Here is a 14,690-nt window from a genome sequence, read left to right on the forward strand (position 1 = left end):
AGTTAAATGGTTCCAGTCTCCCGTGAAGCGTTCATCCATGTATACGGGTAAGAGTCTAAGTACATTTTCCAGATATAAGTTTCTAATTTTGTCAGAAAGTCATTTTTATTGCAAGTTAATGCATACTGTTAGTTGGCTAGCAAACGTTAGCTTGCTGGCTCGCTAGCCAATGTTACATGTATGATCTGTGTAGTAATATTATTCTAATCAGAAATCCATTTGCATTGTTAGTTATAGCCTAACATTAGTTAGTTAACGTTGAACCTAGTTTGTTAGCTTTAGCTAACAGCTATGACAATGTTTGTATTGGTAGTAGTATGAGTTAGGGTTATGCCGGTTCATTGTGTAGCTAGCTAGCTACTTAGCTAGCTACATGTCTAAACAAAAGACTCCACTTTGGCCGGATTATTACATGACCCTTTAGCAGGTGTGTCTGAGGGTGATTACGGCCATCAATTGTATTTCATGAACGTGTACATGTCTAAACAGTAGTGACCCATCCACTTAGCTAGATGTGCGCGACGGGTGGTTATAGCATTTCCTTCACATGACCCATCAAAGTCTGTCGGGTAAGTGTCGGTTAATAAAGATTAAAAAAAACTCTAAAATATTTTAATCTGGACACTTTCTGTTTTTGATAATGCTACTATGCAAGTACTTTCACTGTACCGTTTACAACTTCTGTATCCTGTACATGTGACAAATAAACGTTGATTTTATTTGATATAACGTCACCGTGTTTACCACATGGCCTCACATGTGAATCCTTAAAGAGATGGATGGGATTAAGGTTTAAGAGGGTGTAAACAATGCTGAATGGGTGTAGACAAAGAAGATGTCTTGTCTACTGGAGACTGAATCGAGGCAGTAGGTCACATCAAAGTGAGAATAACAAAACCAATGGGGTGCCCTGGAGGTCATGACCCCTGGGCACATTCCCTGCGTGCCTGGTCAGTTTTCGGTCATGATTACGGATTTTTGTTGTTGTTGCTGACATGGCTAATTGAGTGACTGTCAGTGACTGACATAAGAGGAAAAACTGCTGACACACAAATGTCAAAATTGCACCTAGTGATTCTGCTATTCTTACTCTCAATAGTAAATTGAGACCCCGACTGAGCGTATGTCGCGTATGCCTGGAACCTGCCCTGTACAGACCCACAGATGACAGGTCTCAGACCATGACAACTGCAGGACTGCTTCCAGCACCATTTGTATTCCAACTCGGTCAAATACACTATAGAAAAGGGTGGTCGAGAAGAAACACTAAATCATCACACAAATATCACATCAACATTGCAATTGGTAGCCTGTTGTGTCCTGGAATTATGCAATATGATTTGTGACCGCAAGTCTCTGATCAATGCAATTCATCGTCCTCTGAAATTCAAAAGCATTTTATTCTCGTTGTCATGTTGGTTAATTTATTAAGCACTTATTTACCCAAAATATACTACATTTAATTGCATCAACACGTGGGAGCACAGGGGTTGTGGATATGGAAGCATATAATTCTGTAGTAGCTTTTTTCATGTAGAGCTTTTTCAACAACCAGACAAAGCTTATCTTTCAACTAAAACCAAATAAATGATTTATTATAATACATTTGCTATAGCACTGTGCAATTCACATTGTTGGAGTAATCAATTTAGAGTTGTAGAGCACAGTCTTCATTTTGTTTGCATAAATAAAATAAAAAGTTGTGATTCCCTCCACTTCCCTCAAGAATATCTCCCCCTAGACCTTCGTCATTGTATTTAAAGTAGATTTAGCTGCAGACTGTCATGGGTAATGCCAATGACAACAAATGTAGCTTTCCTCTCAAATACAGAACAGTAGCCTATAAACAGCCTGATTCCGTGGGTGAGATCCTTTAGTCGTACATATACGTTGCTTCTTGACACGTGGTTTTTTCCCCTCTTTTTAACATGAGAAAGCAACCTTTTGAAAATAACAGGGTTCTCAAAAAAATAAAATGTTCCTGATGAGGTGTACAACTTGTGCCAAGTTGCCTACAAAATAATGACAGTCTATTTACAAAAAGAAAGATAGGGTCAGTAATTTAATATCAGCGTTCGTAAGCTAAAGAGATTCAGTTTGGGGGATGTGTCCTTGTATGTGTCCATTTGGTGAGAGAAAAACTTCACCCAGCCGCCTTCAATACATCAGTCAGTTGCCAAACTGAGGAAAATGAAGGATATCACACATGCATACTATAGAGTCATGTCTTTACATTCTGTCAAGTCTTTGATTGGTCGCCTGACAATCCAGAAAATCTTCCTCAATGAACCGTTTCCTAAACATGGATTGGGATGAAGGGTAGTGATAGGTGGTTGGAAACCAAGCGTGTTCCTGGAATGTATAGGGGGAGAGAAAAAAGAAAGAAACGTGTGCAGTCTACTAATCAGGTCACAAAGTGAACCCCCAAGCATAGCGACTTTCTCAAGATGAAAGGGCACGCCTTCGCTCTCTGAAGATGGGCATTGCAATAAAACATATTTCTTACTAATAAGGGGGGGGGTAAACAAAAGGAGGCAAAGACATTGAATAAAAATAAACCTAAATGACAAAAACCTTAAAATGCCCTGGAATATTCCTCAGTCCATTCACTGTACAGTGTACACAGCAACAATTGTTTCTCGCCTTTCTCCTTGCGTGTTCTCACGCCTCTCTACATGGCTGGGTGTAGAACGTTGATTTTATGTGACGCTCAGGCTACGGACCTTTTTGAGGGGTTATTAAGGTGTTGTGGCCTCTTATAAGATCTCATAAGGAGTCGTTGAGCAAAGGTTTGTGTTACTAACACATGGATCTGGTGGGATGAGTTGAACAGTCCAGGTTTGGTGCCAGAGGAAGAAGAAAGGAGGAGGAAGAGGAGGGCAGGCTAGCAGAAGATGAGCCTTCTTCGCCGACACCGGCGACCTCACGTGGACTTCTGCCGGTAGTGAAGGGTTAGGTCTCCACCGCTCTTCCAGATAAAATGCTTGACGGTCCGCAGGTCCATGTTGGGATCCAATACCTATAGACAACGAAAAGTGATTTTGGGAACATATATTAATACAAGATCTAACACAAAGGCAAAAGATGGGGACTGTACCATATAAGCTGCACAGTACCTGGTCCTGACAGAGCAGCTCAATCTTCTCCTCGGCCAGCACGGCCACGTCCTCCTCCTCCTTCTGCTCGCTGGGCTTGTCGTTGTTCCCCGAGGCCCCCGTCTGAGACTCGTTGTCCAGGTTGATGATCTTCTCGTATACGTGCTCCATCACCTTCCTCACCTGGAGCATGTCGCTGGCCGACAGGCGGTCCCTATTGGAAGGACCACAATGTTGGAATATAACCGCAAGCTTGGAACATTGAACGGTGAGATAAATAGTTCCAAGTGAATGATCTCTTTAGCAAAATGTGGTTTGCAGGGAAGGATGAACATGCAACACGAATCGGAACAGAGAAACTGGTTCAATCGTTATAAAAGTGTTTGACTTACTTCTTTAAGGTTTTTGCACCAGAAGAAGAATGAGGCTGGAGGTAGAAGGGGATTTTGTTGAATTTGGGCATGTTTTTCTAAAAGACAGGGAAGAAAAAGTTGAAAATCATACATGAGAATCAAAATGTATAAACACTACACAATTAGCTATAGTACATTACTCTAGAAAGACATTTATATTGATCATTAAATTAAAGGACGAGAGCTCACATCCACGGTGATGTCGATGACCCACTGTGGCACGGTCTCGTTGAGCAACATGGACTCAGTCTCACCACCGGAGTCTCGACACAACAACCTGGAGAGAGAGAGAGAAGAGAGAGAGAGAGAGAGAGCCTTGAATAAGCCTGCCGGGATGGCCAGGTGGGTGGGGTTTGCACTTTTAGTACTATTTCATGCTACACTGTAATAGACAGAGATAGCGTTGTGTATTTTACCTGAACAAGGTCCTTCCCCCTGCCTCTCCAAAGATGACTGGCGTGTGAGGGGGAACATGGAAGTAGCCGTTACCTTTCTGTATCCTGCTCTCATGCTCCCCGTTCACTGAACACACACACACACACACACATCAGAACATAGAATATCACTGATAGATTTCATTCAACTTAATAACTTCAGAAAATATCACAAAGGCTGTCTGCATTATACTGTTAGTAAATGTGTGTGTATATGCGTATAGCAGCTCACTGTGGTTCATCTCTGTCTCTTCATCCATGGGGTTGATGTGGGTTCGGGGCCAATACTCCAGTAAGGCCTGCAGCAGCAGTCCACCCAGGTTCACTAGAAAAGAACAGAACACTGTAGGAATGATACTGCATGTACGGTAACACTGTTTGGATAATAAAAAAATAAAAAGTCAACCATATCTTACAAGGCAGTAAAAAAAGTATCACTCACACTTGGGGTCAGACCCATCAGGACTGGAGAAGCCTGCATCCTTGGCTGACACCCATGCAGCAAAGCAATCGCTCTCATCCAGCGTGATGGTCAACATCTACCCAACAGAATATATGTATTAAAATGAGGACAAATCACTGTTCCACCGACTGTCCAAAGCTTACAATGTAAAAAAGCGCAGGATCAGCTTACCCCAGTTTTAAGATCCACTGAGAACCAGTTTGGCACATAGACCATTTTGAACCTCTTTTTAATCTCTTCGTCAAACTCCATCTTTCCCAGGTCTTCCCCTTTACACGCCTGGATGAGGACAAGAGGTATTCAATCATACAATATGACAAACAATGGAGAGATGGAAGATAAATGATCGATAGAAGAGAGAGCAAAAGGCACGCACCTTTAAAACATCCCAGTATGCAATGTTGTTGTTTGTGTCTTTGGTTAGTATGTGTCTCTTGTCGTTCAGAATGTGGCACTGGATAATGCTGGCTCCCCCTAGTGGACAGAAATACACACAACACTCATTTAAGCCTAGAATATGTTTGTTTTTTTACTTAACTAGGCAAGTCAGTTAAGAACAAATTCTTATTTACAATGACGGCCTACCCTGGCTAAACCCGTACGATACTGGACCAATTGTGCTCTGCCGTATGGGACTCCCAATCACGGCCGGGTGTGATACAGCCTGGATTCGAACCAGGGACTGTAGTGACGTTTCTTGTACTCTTGCCTTAGACCGCTGCGCCACTCGGGAGCCCAAAATACAGAAGGTGTTTAAAGTAGAATAGATATGTGGGCTCCTGAGTGGCGCAGCGGTCTAAGGCAAGAGTACAAGAGACGTCACTATCCAGGATCCAGGCTGTATCACATCCGGCCGTGATTGGGAGTCCCATACGGCGGCGCACAATTGGTCCAGCATCGTCCAGGGTAGGCCGTCATTGTAAATAAGAATTTGCTTTTAACTGACTTGCCTAGTTAAATAAAAGGTAAAAAAAAAAAAAATATGTAATTACAAAATTTGCAATGCAGTTTATTGGGAGATTTATGAAGTTTGAATCTATCAATCATTTTTAATGATTAATGGATCATAAAAAAATAAGACGTGTGTGTGTGGTGTTTTTACCTGTAACGACCTGCTCGGGTTGAGTACAGAGAGGCGTCAGGGGAGCAGTGCAGTCGTTGTCGTAATCGCCAGATGCTCGGAAATTATGAATGCCCTTCAGAGACTGCAATGAGTCATGACGGGAAACATAATCAGGGAGTGAACATTGCATTAAAAGTATACAGCGACAGACAGGCCTCACTGAATCCTGTTTTTTTCCCTGTGTTATATTTTTTACAGTAATTCTATGTCTATTTAATATGAACATATCCATTATTCATATAAAAACCCTGTTGTTCCAACTTCAGCTATGCTGCTTACCCATTTGTTGACGGTGGACTTGGTGGTGGAGACCCAGAGGGCCGTGGGGGGGTCTGCCGAGCGGTCCAGCTCCATCTGAACCAGGGAGACAAGAGGTCATTCAGATAGGAAAACTGTGATGGGTAAATGTGTTGTTGACAGAAACACTTAAGGAGGACTTCACCTTGATATTACTTGCTGATTATCTTTAAGATTTCTCATTAATGCGTTCCTGACTCTACTAATTATTATACTAGCGTACTTTCTTGTATACAACAGTCTTAAAAAAACATTTGAGTTAATGTTACAAAATACTTAAGTCCAATAAACATCTAGGCCTAATATCTACAAGTTAAAACATTTTCAACTACGTTTCCCAGCATGGCATCGGCTAGGCGTATCGCAGTAACCCCACCCCTTTCACCTTGAGGACTGGGGCTTTCTCCTCGCAGATGAGAACGCGGAGGTCTGGATTTCTCAGGTCGGTGCAGTAGATCTTGCGGTCGCGTCCGCCGGAGTAGACATGCGTGAAGGCTTCGTTGACCTGCAGGGCCCACACGCCCTCATCGTGCACCCGGTAGGTAGCGATGCACCGCTGCTGCCCCAGCGACCACAGACGGATGGTCCCGTCTGAGCTGCCCGAGAGACACTGGGGGGAAAAGCAGAAGTAACATTAGGAATACAACATTTTCAAAACTTTCACAAAAATGTCTAGGTTGTTCGAAATCCAAGTTGCAAAATTCCAGGTAAGAGGCTTCCCTCGCAGCTTATTGCCAGCAGATTCCAGAAATTACTGAAAAAGTCCTCTCCCTCCTATGAAACATAAGAGAGCCATCGCAGCTGACATTTTTAAGGGTGAGCAACGAGATGAGATTTCTAAGAGCCTTCCTTACCTGAGTGCCATCCCTGTTTAGCAGTAATGATTTAACGTTGTCTGTGTGGCCTTTCAACTTCATCAGCTTGGCACAGGTTCGAGGATCCCAAACTCTCAGCACCTGTAGCAGGACACATTCACTCTATGAGGTATATGAAAACACAGGTTTAGGTTTTTGTTGGTGGCACACTCTGTTCTTACACACATCTTACTTTAGAACATGGAGGTGAAGTAACATGTTCAGTTAGCTGGAAGTATACCAATGTCATCACACCACTAGAAACATTACAGCTATATCAATACACATGTGATTTAAGAACCCACCTTTTCAGTGGACCCTGACACAATGACGGTGCCCATCTGATTCATAGCCAGACTGTAGATGGAGTCTTTGTTCCCACTCAGTGAGGAGGCTGGGAGACGACAACAACAGCATAGTTACTACAACACTCAGGTCTGTCTCAACAGTCTACTCGTCAGTAACCAGAAAGGTCTCACTGAGACACAGTGTATTTTACATATTTAAGATATCCATCCTTCAAATTGACGTGTACTACAGAAACAAGAACATTGTCTTCAATGATGGTCCTCCAGATACACATCTATCTCATGTCTTCATTCCAAGTAGCGCAGTGAACATTTACAATACTCAGTCTAGGATATGCCTGTGACATGATATAGCTGGGTCATGTTCATTAGGGCAAGCAACGGAAAACACTTTATGCAACGGGAAAAGAAAATTATCGTTTCCAGGTAGTTCCTCCCTGTTTCAGTTCCTTGTCTTCAGTTTGGTGCCCAATGACTGAACAGGACCCAGATGAGAGAGCATACTCACTGGTGACAGTATTATTGGAGGCGGTCAGTGCCGTTAGTGTGTTGACGTCCCATAGAAAGATCTGTCTGTCCAGCCCTGCTGAGGCCACCAGTTCCTTGTCCTTAGCATAGGCTAAGGCTTTGACATAGTCCTGTACAGACAAAACCATAGGGGGTTACATCAATCTGATGCCAAGTCAGTGCTTTTGAGTAAGATTTTGGTTCTGATTGTGCTTCAGCCTATACCTTGAAATGTGCATGTTAACTCTAATGTAGCAGTAACGTTATGCGTATGTATCTTAAGTTTGGCCTTTGTGATGATTTTGGAGCTCAGTACATAGTATGCTATTACATACCTTATGTGTTCGCAATGTGGACATGCAGAATCCCTTATGCGCATTCCAGACTTTCACTGTGGTGTCTGAGGAAGCAGATATCACTGGAATACAGAGTAAGATGTGTCTTTATTTTTCAGACACAGGATAACTAGGAACAGACAATATGCTATTAAAAACATACATTTTCAAAGGCAAAAAAACAACAACTATTTATATCAATGGCTTGCAGGCTTAAGTAACTGTCCAGTGTTTCCAGATTTCTATGAAATATGACCTATAATTAATTACAATATGAGTGAAATAGTTTTCCTTTCAAAAAAGGGTAATTAAGTATGTTAAAAAGCAGCTTTCTGTGTTGGAATGATGTGGGCATACTGTATACCGGTCATTAATAATATTAATGTGAGTAGACCGATGATTGGCCAGCTCAGGAGGATGACGGCATCCTCTATGACAAAATATTAAGTATTTTTGAAATGGTCTGTTTGAGGTACAAGTTTGAGGTATTTTTTTTAAGTGTTTTTTTCTCCAATTTATGCTTTGGCCACAAATACGAGTATAGGATGAGTCAACAACATTATTTGGGTATGAGTTAACAGAATAATAACTTTTAAAAGTGAGATTTTCCATGGACATAGGAGTAAATATCCATAAACAGGGTTTTGCCAATTTGCACATGATGGAAATGTCCTAAAATCTGGTTGCTTTTCAGTGATAATTCTTAAATAAATATATGCTTTCCATTCTGAGGGGTAGGGCTCAATTTAACCCCTTCAGCTCTGGATTAATACATTACACTGACTCACATGTCTTCCCATTGCAACAGAGGACGATGTCATTGACCCAATCTGTGTGGTGTTCCATAGACGCAATGTACGGGTCCTGCTGCAATAAAGAGAGTTTACGCTGCAAAATCAGTGGGTTTATGCAAGTATTCTATGACAATCAATTACAATAACAGCACAACAAATAAGTCTGGATATTTTCATTTGAACATTGACCATAGGCATTGGTCTGTACATCTATGCATCTAAAACATTAGCTCTTTCTCAATTCATCTTTCCTTGACACCTTTAACATCCCCTCTCTTCGCCTCCTTCTCAAAACAGTGGATGGACCGTGGACCTTCTCCTCCAATACCGTTGAGAAGGAGACGATAGGATGTTAGGAATCAAGGAAAGATGAGTGATAGAGCCATCAAAACCACAGTGTGACCTCGAGGGAGAGGGGTCAAGGGGTCATGATGATAATATGGCATTCTGCCAGGTGGAGTGTTTAGGTGACGGACAGGTTACCTTGTGCTGGTTGACGCTCCATATCCTAATAATGGAGTCTCGGCCAGCCGTGAAGAGGCGGTTCAAGGCCGGGTCGAGCTGCAGAGCGTTCACCCCATTGCGGTTATACTTCTCCACCTCATCCCTAATCACATAGGATACCTGCAGAGAGAACTGGATATGAGTGCACTTTGAACCATATGACAATAAAATGAAGATAGATTGGTATTGTTTCTGGTGAATCCTTGACATTGTCCTGTATACCTATAATAACATATAGGCACTGGTGTTGGCACTGTTGCTGAAACCTTTCAAGTGTCATAAATGGCTTGTAAACACTGGTAATGTATATCGGTCAAGGATATCTGTTGAAATGGATGATGGTACCTGTGGAAATGAATGATGCTACAGCAGGAGTGTCAGGTGAGTCCTGGAAACACTAGCCCTTCATCACCACTCTCAGTTCCATTACACATAAGAGTCATTGGACAAAGGTCCCTTCTGTAGGAGGGAGTTTTATTAAGAACCCCGACACTCAATCTGAACATTAACACGCATCGCTTGCAGTACGGTATTGGAAGCATAAGGACCTTATCTTTCATATCAGCGAGAATTAATAATAATAGAAAAATAGTTAAATTGATACACACCTTGATAGGTTTAGTGCTCCCACACAGCCATATCTCTGTGTTACAGCGCTTGTTTACAGAAAACAAACAAGACGAGTTGACCGCCTGTGCTAATTAAGCAATAAGGCCCGAGAGGGTGTGGTATATAGTCAATATACCACAGCTAAGGGATGTTCTCATGCACGACGCAAAGCAGAGTGCCTGGATACAGCCCTTAGCCGTGGTATATTGACCATATACTACAACCCCCAAGGTGCCTTATTGCTATTATAATTAGAGCAGTAAAAATAAATGTTTTGTCATACCCGTGGTATACGGTCTGATATACCACGGTGCCAGCACATCAGTATTCAGGCCAATTTATAAATAGCTTTCTAGCATGTTCCGAGCACCTGCGTGGAAGCGTAACTCTGGAAGTGTAGTGGATATGTAGTTTCAAATAAAATTATTGGATGGAGGCAACCATAGGTGTATAGATCTGTGCAAAACTGCTACAGTAAGTGTATCCTCTTTATTTGAAGGATTCTTTCTCACTGATGAATGATAAGGTCCATATGTTTCAAAAGCCGTATCGCAAGCAATGATTATTGACGTTTCTAAACGTTAAAACACAGCGTTGGGATTTTAGTTCACAAGGCAGTCTTGGGCGAAGCTAATAGAGCTCACCAGTCCTTGTAGTCCTAAAACCACAAAATGAGTTACCTCTGGTTCGTTCACCCATCCCTATGGGAAAAATTGGGTTTTGGAATAAATGCAGAAAATAAGGTCTGAGTTTAACACAGGCTTAGGAAATCTTATACGTTTTGTTGTATTTGATAATAGCAGTCAGTTAACATGACCTTTATGAAGCCTGTATGTGCTTCGTGATTCTTTTTATTACAAATTCTTCAAAATTCAGAGAAAGTGACATTAGCTGATTAAGTTTATCTCATAGAACAAAACGTATAAATTCTCCTAAGCCTGTGTTTACCACAGACCTTATTTTTGGTATTTATCCAAAACGACATTAATTTTTCCCATAGGCTTTGTCCAACGATCCATTGTGGAGTTAGTGCCTACAAAAAGACAACCATTAGTATTTCTCTCTATGGCTGAGAACTGCAGGGAGAAGGCAGAATGCCGCCTAGAGTTTGAGAGTTGTGTAAATAATAGCCGTCCCATTAAACACAGCCTAAATGTACGTTCTGAGAGACCATAGCCTGCTGACAAACAGTGAAATTGTTTTTATTTCACTATATGCAAAATTGCAGTGGCTTTGCAATGCAAATCTGGAAAATTCAATGCAAATGGTTTTCCAGGTGCAGAATACACATGTGCAGATATCTACATACACACATTATATTGCATCAACAGGGGACAAGGAGACTTGTTGACCATCTATAATACTGTAATGCAGCACTCAACACACTGCATGCCATCATTCGTCTTGCATATGTGTGACTACAGTTTGATGACGTCGGGCAAAATAGGATCAAGCCTATCAAATTGTAATCAGACAAAAGATAATTGCACCATCCAACTGGTTGCATACAAGATAGAAAATCACGTCCTTCAGTTAGCTATCTCGTGACGTGAGGGTGGGCGCGGGGGGAATTCTTCCATCTCTAGCCGCAATAACACCCCATAATCCCACTTTCACATACAAATATCTTGACAACCCATTAAACTCGAAACACGGTCTCGGTCAACCGAATTGAGTAATTTGCAGCGGATCGCAAAATCTTTTGAGTAGCTGTAAGCTAAACTAGCTCTCTGCTAGCGGTGCCAGAGCTTGGGACTGACCGGCTGCACTTGCCCGCCACACGTTGAGTGTTTAAAGACATCCATGGATAAGCAGGCAAAATATACATTTCCGCGGCCATGAATGCAACTTGAAAAATCCTTACTCTGCATGACAATATAGATACATTTACCTGGACTTTTCTCCGCCCAGCAGCATTTTGCCTGTGAAGAGTCGCCATCTTACATGTTGACAGCTTGACGTCACTTCCATAAGGCGCAAAGGAGTATACTTCCGGAAAGTGAGGGCCCAATCTTCGAGGCTCCGCCTACAAAATTGATAAGCACCTTAATACATGTATTGCACAGAAAGAATATATTTACACTAAACAAAAATATAAACGCAACATGTAAAGTCCAAAAAATATAAATTATGTAACGACCCGGTATTGTGTTCTGTGTTTGTGGGTGTGTTATGGTTCTCATGGCTACTAGCAGGGGTTAAATATGTCAGGACAGATGGAAAGGTTGGGGGGGTATGATGGGTAATCCCGCGGGATTTGGAAATGCATAAAGAGGGATTAGTGTCTCATATCTCTCTCTTCCGTTCGGGCCTTGATCTGTTCATATGAGAGTGACCCTTAACCCGACAGGGTAACATTGTGTACGTTCGGCATTTAGCGGCGTGGGCTGTGGCCTGAACAATAGCCCAGTTTAGGAATAAACCTGTGTTCTAACCTGTACACCTAGAGTCCGTCTCTTTCCTCTTTAATGACCCAGTCGGGTCATTACAATATAAATATTCCTTACCCCAGGATACTTCAACTGGTGACTATCCGAGAGAATAAAGAAAAAGGAGCACTGTTGCTGCATAAATCTGATAGATTTACAATCGGCAACATGTAAACAATCGGCAACATGTAAAGTGTTGGTACCATGTTTCATGAGCTGACATAAAAGATCACAGAAATGTTATAAAAAGCACAACAAGCTTATTTCTCTCACATTTGTTTACATACTTGTTAGTGAGCACTTCTCCTTTGCCAAAATAATTCATCCACCTGACAGGTGTGGCATATCTGTCACGAATCCCGTTTCCTGAGTCGGTTTTTTGCTTGTGTTCTGTCCTGGAGTGTTTTTTCCGGCGTCCTGGAACGCACCCTGTCTGGTTGCCGGGCAATGTAGCCAGTTGGGAGTTCTGATTACCCGCACCTGTATCCCATCAGCTATCTGCACACCTGGTCCTGATCATCATCTCTCCTCTTCATAAGCCCGGACCTGACATCCATTCCCTGCCGGATCGTTAGCCATGAACAGTATGTTGTGCCATAGTATCAGCCTCAAGTTGGATAGAATTTGTTTTGTTGTTTTTTACTTATTGCTTGCCTTAAACTTACCTCCGTTTGTTTTGTCTTCAGTTACTCACCCGGATCATTTACCCCATTCCCGCCTGGTCGTCGGAGGATTCTGCTACCCCATTGGATCCACCTATTTACTCCCATCAACTCACCACCGCTGCCCGCTACGCCACCTGGATATATCTACCCATTCACATTCACTTGTAAATAAATACTCACCTTCTTCCTACTCTCCTTGTCCTGGTCTGCTTCTGGGTTCGATTTTGAAAGAACGTGACAATATCAAGAAGCTGATTAAACAGCATGGTCATTACACAGGTGCACCTTGTGCTGTGAACAATAAAAGGTCCCTCTAAAATGTGCAGTTTTGTGTCACAACACAATGTCACAGATGTCTCAAGTTTTGTGGGAGCGTGCAATTGACATGCTAACTGCAGGAATGTCCTCCAGAGCTGTTGCAATATAAATTAATTTCTCTACCATAAGCCACCTCCAAGATCGTTTTAGAGAATTTGGCAGTACGTCCAATCGGCCTTGCAACCGCAGACGGCCTTACAACCGCAGACCACATGTAACCACGCCAGCCCAGGATCTCCACATCCTGCTTCTTCACCTGCTGGATTGTCTAAGACCAGCCACCCGGACAGGTGATGAAACTGTGGGTTTGCACAACCGATTAATTTATGCACAAACTGTCAGAAACCATCTCAGGGAAGCTCATTTGCGTGCACCTCCTCCTCACCAGGGTCTTGACCTGACTGCAGTTCGGCGTCGTAACCTGCTTCAGTGGGCAAATGCTCACTTTCGATGGCCACTGACACTCTGGAGAAGTGTGCTCTTCAAGGATTAATCCCAGTTTCAACTGTACCGGACAGACAGTGTGTATGACGTCGTGTGGGCGGGCAGTTTGCTGATGTCAACATGGTGGCGGTGGGGTTATGGTATGGGTAGGCATAAGCTACAGACAACAAACACAATTGTATTTTATCAATGTCAATTTGAGTGCACAGAGATTCCGTAATGAGATCCTGAGGCTCAATGTCATGCCATTCATTTAAAAAAAAAAATGTTTTATTTAACCAGGCAAGTCAGTTAATAACAAATTCTTATTTACAATGACGGCCTAGGAACAGTGGGTTAACTGCCTTTTTCAGGGGCAGAATGACAGATTTTTACCTTGTCAGCTCGGGGATTCAATCTGGCCCAACGCTCTAACCACTAGGCTACCTGCCGCCCATTCATCCGCTGCTATCACCTCATGTTTCAGCATGATACTGCACGGCCCCATGTCGCAATGATCTGTACACAATTCCTGGAAGCTGCAAATGTCCCTGCATACTCACCAGACATGTCACCCATTGAGCATATTTGCGATGCTCTGGATCGACGTGTACGACAGCGTGATCCGGTTCTTGCCAAAATCCAGCAATTTCACAGAGCCATTGAAAAGGAGTGGGACATCATTCCACAGGCCACAATCAACAGCCTGATCAACTCTATGCAAAGGAGATGTGTTGCACTGCATGAGACAAATGGTGGTCACACAAAATACTGACTGGTTTTCTGATCCACGGCCATACTTTTTATTATGTGTCTGTGACCAACAGAGGCATATCTGTATTCCCAGTCATGTGATATCCATAGATTAGACCCTAATGAGTTTATTTAAATTGACTGATTGCCTTATATGAACTGCAACTCAGTAAAATCTTTTAAATTGTTGCATGTTGTGTTTATATTTTTGTTCAGTGTACATATATTATCACGTAATACATGCGTGGTGAAAAGCAATGTAATTACAGTGTTATTGTAAGTTACCTAACTTTTTTTAAAATTATTTTGTAGCACCTTCATTTTAGTAGTCTGATGCAGAGCTGAGTGGTGACAGATGGGCACCTC

The 14,690-nt window shown here is 42.3% G+C and overlaps 1 protein-coding gene across 4 annotated transcripts; it reads right to left on the reverse strand.

Annotated features, from left to right (window-relative positions):
• Positions 1 to 1,381: 1,381 nt before the first annotated feature.
• On the reverse strand, positions 1,382 to 11,690 carry LOC120051022 (WD repeat-containing protein 48). 4 transcript variants are annotated; one of them, XM_038997608.1, is made up of 19 exons: positions 11,628 to 11,690; positions 9,107 to 9,247; positions 8,618 to 8,693; positions 7,830 to 7,912; positions 7,496 to 7,625; positions 6,985 to 7,073; positions 6,680 to 6,781; positions 6,211 to 6,435; positions 5,808 to 5,882; positions 5,508 to 5,610; positions 4,782 to 4,879; positions 4,577 to 4,684; positions 4,385 to 4,481; positions 4,175 to 4,267; positions 3,925 to 4,030; positions 3,698 to 3,785; positions 3,488 to 3,564; positions 3,117 to 3,309; positions 1,382 to 3,019 (listed from the first exon to the last, which is right to left on the reverse strand). In XM_038997608.1, exons 1-19 carry the CDS (start codon positions 11,673 to 11,675, stop codon positions 2,924 to 2,926), a joined length of 2,028 nt encoding a protein of 675 aa, XP_038853536.1. In that variant the 5' UTR covers positions 11,676 to 11,690; the 3' UTR covers positions 1,382 to 2,923. The 4 variants fall into 4 exon arrangements, with proteins under 4 accessions (XP_038853536.1, XP_038853534.1, XP_038853535.1 ...); XM_038997606.1 differs by having other exon boundaries at positions 6,680 to 6,802; XM_038997607.1 differs by having other exon boundaries at positions 8,618 to 8,696.
• Between the last annotated feature and the right edge of the window lie 3,000 nt (positions 11,691 to 14,690).

The sequence above is a fragment of the Salvelinus namaycush genome, chromosome 7 (genome assembly GCF_016432855.1).
Source record: "Salvelinus namaycush isolate Seneca chromosome 7, SaNama_1.0, whole genome shotgun sequence".
Taxonomy (NCBI): domain Eukaryota; kingdom Metazoa; phylum Chordata; class Actinopteri; order Salmoniformes; family Salmonidae; genus Salvelinus; species Salvelinus namaycush.